Raw genomic sequence first — 5803 nt, 5'->3', positions numbered from 1 at the left:
GCCTCAAGACACGAGTGTCTGGGCGTCGTTTGAATCAAGCCGTAAAGAGGGCTCCGTCGCGTGTTGAGATCTTCCCTCCGATACCACTCCCTTTCAATCCCCTTTGCTCCCGACCCAGGGATGACGTAGCGCACATTCTCCCAGATCTCAACGGCCAACCAATATGAAGCTGGGAAAGGATCGTGATAATACTAAATTCAGCATATCAGCACCTGAGTCATGAAGATGGCTCTTTCGTACCCCGCAGTCCAGCACGCTATTCGCGACAGCACAACCACGTCAACCAGCGCCGCCTTCATCACAGCCATAAGTTCATAGCTACCACGAAGCGCTTCTATCTTCTCGATTGCTCGCCGTCGGTTGCCTGCAAATATCTCCAACATTCGAATCGAACCGCGAAATCATGAAGAAGATTCCGGCACCCCATTCAGCCCGAGTGTTGTGACGTTCGGGTCTAGACAAGCTACAGGGTAGGTAGAATAGAAGTCGGTTATTGAACTGAGTATACTAGGATGTCGTCGACTTAAGCGGTCGAGTCACAGTCTATGTGCGAGATAGTAAATCTTGCGTAGATAATCATATTAATAGATAAGAAGAGCTAGTAGAGGCTAAATATGGTAAAGCGTGGCTTCTTATATACTAAGGTGATTATTGTCTTAAATAATGATTAGTGTGCTTACGCGTAGTGATTCGTGATAATCGTAATAATCGTGGCAGCGATTATTTATATAAGTAGTGATCGTGACGTGAATAGTGGAAAAAAAGGTGGGGTGCTTCTAGAAGCACGCGAAGGTCGTATATGGGGTCGTAACACGAGGACTATTGCGCCGCCATCTAGGCTTCGACCGTTGTCTCTGAGACCGGATTCACAGCGCGTGCAGTTGGCGTCAGCCACGCAACTAAGCGAGAATATGCGGCCACGACTAGAGCCGACATTGACCGTCTTGTTGAAGACCGGGCCTGCAAAGAGAAACATGGCGCAGGGTTGAGGTGTTTTCCTAGTGTCAGATGCGTGAACGACCAGGCTTGCGAGAACAGCACTTTTTGGATGCGGTGAAAGACGCTATGAGCACTAATAAGCTGCTTATTACTGACATGAGAGACAAAACACTTGTTGCAGCATTCTCATATTTGGTCTCTGCCAGCAAATTGGCCGAAGTTCGCGTTCAAATCAGCGAAGATATCGGCAGGAACGCCAAGATGAAGCACAGCAGGCTTCACAAGCCCGCTTTTGTCTCTCGTGATAGAAGGCGAGGCGGCAAAAAACTTTGCTAAAGACTATCGCCTCCGGTTGTGGAGCGAGGATCTGCAGCGACTCTAAAGTTCGATATGGACAACCCACGACTTTCCACGCTTAGGCGTGGACTTCCGCCACGTTCTCGACATACCACAACAGCCTCGTAGTCTGAATCTTTGCGTGTGCATACTTAAGTCTCACTTCCAAGGTCAATGGCGCCGTGTAGATGCAATTGTATGCTTTGGCGTGGGTGGCATCTACGCCTCAGCATTGGCCTTTTCCGTACAGAAACCCCTGACTCTTGTCCACGAAGCTGGCAAACTCCCGCTCGCGATAGTGTCCGTTGCCAAGGTTTCGTTACGTAATTTTTCTTCCCTATCAAAGGAATTAGCAGAAAGCAAGATTGAGATAGACGCAGGCGTGATTCCTAAATGTAGGCGTGTCCTCGTGGTGGATGGCGTGCTTGCAACAGGCCGTAAGCTTTATGCCATGTGGTAGCTTCTGAGCGAGGTTGGAGTCAGCGCTGGTAATATCGACGCCTTGGTAGTAGCAGAGTTTCCGATTCATCGTGGACGGCACGTATTGCTCTCTTCTGGCTTTGGCAATTTGCAGATTCAGAATCTCGTGGTCCTCGGGGGTGCTTGGATAAGAGGGAGCAGTAGGTATACGTATTTAAAAATACTATTATTGAGCGGTATTAGCGAGCCCCTATTCCACAGTTAGAATATGAGTGTAGCGCTGCCTGAGTTGAACGTGCATGTTCACTTTCCACTTGACACAGCACTGGCGAGGTTGGAGCCGGTCAGCTTCCCATTGTACAGAAGAGCGTCTTCCCACCGCCACACTTGCGGTGTAAGACTGCCCCCGTCGCAGTGACGTAGTTCCTGACAGAGGTCGACTATGCTCCTCGTCGTCATCCTGAACCACCCGTCCACCACTGACGATCGAACCCTACTGTTCCTAGTGAGGCTCTTCTCCGTCTCTTCATCGTGCTCTGCATCGACGCACCTGACCCAGAAGAAGGGGTATCTGTTCAAGGCCTCCAATACCTCGGTGTCGGCGAGGAGGAACAAGCGTGGATCGGGCCATGTAGTTTCGACGCCGCCCTTGATCTCTGGCCCTGTTCTACGCATGCGCACCTGCCAGACGTCGGCCGAAGATTTGCCACCGAGGAGCGCCGGATCAGACAATTGGTCGAGGAACAAGAGGTCCCGAAGACGGGCAGCCACCCGCTCCTCACCCAGCGGTAGGTACAGGTCAATTTCAGTCGGAGCATGCGCCATGATCTTGGCGAGGAGAGTCTCCAAGTGCATGTCGGACGTCTCGACCGGTTCGCCACGAGGTGCGATAAATTGCGAAGCCCCATGGTCGATGATACAGGTCTGTGTCTTGGTCCGAAAGGGTGTCCTGAGGTTAAAACGTTGCCTAGAACCCGACCGCTTAATTTAATATAACCCAGTGTACTTATTTCACAAACAGATATCTTTTCTATCTGCCTAGTAGCTAGTTTAGACCCGAACGTTCTAGGAGAGGTGCGGAGGCCACTTGGCGGCACAGTATCAGGCTAGGGCCTTGGCCTCTAGCTTCTTCGGGCCTGTCACCCGAGCCAAGAATTCCACTCAGCGGATTTCTTACAATACGTTCCTATTTCTATATAATTTGTGAACGCGTAGGGAGGTGAAGCGAGGCTGGGCATACAAAGTGCCCAGACGGCCTATGAGCTGTCTCATCCGACGAGCCATACCCCCTTTGCAGCCTCATTGCCTCTTGGCTTGAGGAATCCATGGCCCATCTAACCTGTCAATAAATAGTTTTGAGGGGAGCTTAAAAGCAAGTTGAGATGATCCAGATGACCTTAGTGTGTATTAAAGTTTTGCTCAATATGCACATTAATCTACGCAGGTATGCTTTAGAGATGAGGCTAAATGAGGGGAACGCCAATAAAATGAATGAGGCGCGCGTGAGGATAAGCGCCGTTGGGCAAATTAGCCTCCCGGGAAACGGACCGGCACCTTATGCATACTGCGCATGTGTCGCAGTACTAGCCTCCCGGGAAACGGACCGGCATCTTATGCGTACTGCGCAGTTGTCGCACAAGAGGCAGCAACTTGAGAGAGGTGGCTTTAACTAAGTTTAGTTGCACATACATTGCCCAGCAATGACAGGCCCGTGTATCCTTGATCGTCGTCCCAGTGGCCAAGTCCCATGTCCGTTACCGAGCCAAACCATGGACACAATTGGGTCTTATTGGTTTCCCAGCCAATGCGAGTGGGAACAATGCAACCCTGGCACGCGTTGGGGGACACGGCAAAAAGGCGAGCTTTGATTGGAGGTGTGAGGGGAGGGGCGAGCGGGACAGGGGGTGGATAAATCGCGTCTGGGTAATGTGGCGGCATCTAACTGTGGTGATGGCTAAAAGGTGGTAGAAGTGGTGATGATGGTGGTGGTGGTGGTGAGGACTGCCAATAGGTGCCAGCAGCTCGAGGGGTACAACAGGTAAAATAAACTTAGTCGACTTGTGCATGTGTGGGGAGCATGATCGTCCAAGGGTCCCTGGATGATCAATAAATATCTCTACATGCCCACGCCTCAACCCCAGAGACCTCTTCGTTTCCTTTTGCTTTCCCATCCCCTTTTTACCAGGCTATTTTTGCTTTGGCCCTACTCTCAATTTTGTCTTCCTTCGGCCTCCACGGCGAACACAACCCATCGAGCGCAAGCTATGAAGTTCTTAGAAACTTTGAAGGGCAGGGGGCCCAGTCACGCGAATCATGCTCGAGAGGAAGCCCCTAAATTCGAGTATGTCAAGTGGACCAGCGACCCCGGCCTTCGCACCCTCTACTGGTACTGCTTCATTCTGCTAGTCTCGTCCGCTTCTACTGGTTTCGATGGGTACGTTATGACTCTTCAATATGTCATCTTGATCGGTATACTGACCCTTTCCTCCCCAGCATGATGTTCGGCGCTGTGCAGAATTTCGATTCCTGGAAAGAATTCTTCGACAGTCCCAGCGATGCAAGACTCGGTCTCTTGGGTGCTTGCTACCAGATTGGCTCTGTCTGCTCCATTCCTTTCGTTCCTATTGTTGCCGATCGTTGGGGCCGTAAGCCCGCTCTCGCTTTTGGTTTCTTCACGATGACCGCTGCTGCTATCATTCAAGGTGCCTCTCAGAACTGGGCGAGTATGTTTTGAGTCCACATGATATTTTCGACACTACACAGTTGACTGATATGTTCTTCTAGCCTTCCTAGGTGGGCGTGTCTTGCTTGGTTTTGGCAACAGTTTTGCCCAGATGCCCTCACCCATGCTGATATCCGAGCTCGCACACCCTCAGCACCGAGCTAGGCTTACCACCATCTACAACTGTCTCTGGAACGTCGGAGCCGTTGTTGCTGGATGGACCTGCTTCGGAACCGACTACTGGCCTAGCAACTGGTCGTGGCGTCTACCTTCTATTTTCCAGGGTACTCCCTCTTTCTTCCAGTTGATTGCCCTCTGGTGTAAGTGAAATCTTGGAACAGGTATCAGTCTTTGTAGCCCGCTGACATGTGCAATAGGGATCCCCGAATCCCCTCGATTCTTGATTGCCAAAGACCGTTACGACGAGGCCCTAAACATTCTTGCCAAGTACCATGCCAATGGCAATGTCGACCACCCGACTATTCAGTTTGAGTACAATGAGATCCGCGACACCATCAAGCTGGAGCAGACTGCCAATGAGAGCACCAGCTATCTTGACTTCTTCCGCACCAAAGGCAACCGATACCGTCTTGCTATCATTGTCTCTATGGGATTCTTCTCGCAGTGGTCTGGGAACGCTATTGTTTCCAACTATAGTGCTATTCTCTACGAGAATGTTGGTGTTGCTAGCTCCACCGCGCGTCTTGGTATATCTGCCGGCCAGTTCACCCTGGGTGCCATTGTCTCTATTTCCTTTGCCCTTCTGGTTGACCGCTTTGGTCGTCGACCAATTTGGTTGATCTCGACTGGTGGTATGTTGGCCTGCCTTGTCTTCTGGACAATCTGCTACGGTATTTATGAGCAGTACGATCAGAAACAAGCCACAACAGGTGTTATTTTCTTCATCTGGCTACATGGCTTTTTCTACTCCATTGCTTGGTCTGGGCTCCTAATCGGTTACGCCATCGAGATTCTGCCCTATTCCATGCGTGCTAAGGGCATGATGTTGATCAATATGTGCATCAACGGTTCCCTCGCACTCAACAATCAGGCCAATCCCATTGCCTTCGCTTTCTGGGAGGGTGAGACCTGGAAGCTCTACACGATCTACTGTGTAAGTCCCGCTTGGCTACATACTTTCAACTGATGAGTAGTGCTAATAATGAATGACAGTGTTGGGTTCTGTTTGAGCTTGTCTTTATCTACTACTTCTACGTTGAGACGAAGGGCCCGACCCTGGAAGAGATTGCAAAAGTCTTCGATGGTCCGGACGCGAAGGTGGCCGCCATTGATTTGGGCAAGATCAAGGATGACGATCAACCCCAGGACATACAAGACGAGAAGCACGTGGACCAGAACGCTACAACTGAGGTGAGCAAGGTCTAG

General features: G+C 50.8%; 2 protein-coding genes across 2 annotated transcripts; one reads left to right on the top strand and one right to left on the bottom strand.

Moving 5' to 3' along the window:
* Nucleotides 1-1998: 1998 nt before the first annotated feature.
* J7T54_002876 (uncharacterized protein) lies at nucleotides 1999-2550 on the bottom strand (the record flags this gene model as incomplete). The annotated part of the gene is made up of 1 exon (XM_051510476.1): nucleotides 1999-2550. One exon carries the CDS (start codon nucleotides 2548-2550, stop codon nucleotides 1999-2001), a length of 552 nt encoding a protein of 183 aa, XP_051358630.1.
* Nucleotides 2551-3959: 1409 nt separating this feature from the next.
* J7T54_002875 (Sugar transporter) lies at nucleotides 3960-5803 on the top strand (the record flags this gene model as incomplete). The annotated part of the gene is made up of 5 exons (XM_051510475.1): nucleotides 3960-4129; nucleotides 4189-4418; nucleotides 4480-4737; nucleotides 4795-5531; nucleotides 5591-5803. The coding sequence occupies 5 exons, from the start codon at nucleotides 3960-3962 to the stop codon at nucleotides 5801-5803; spliced, it is 1608 nt and encodes a 535-aa protein (XP_051358629.1).

The sequence above is a fragment of the Emericellopsis cladophorae genome, assembly GCF_022114955.1.
Source record: "Emericellopsis cladophorae strain MUM 19.33 chromosome Unknown NODE_107_length_31430_cov_108_387108, whole genome shotgun sequence".
In the NCBI taxonomy this organism is placed as follows: domain Eukaryota; kingdom Fungi; phylum Ascomycota; class Sordariomycetes; order Hypocreales; family Bionectriaceae; genus Emericellopsis; species Emericellopsis cladophorae.
The sequence above is the reverse complement of the archived record's forward strand: the minus strand, read 5'-3'. Positions and strand labels throughout refer to the sequence as shown.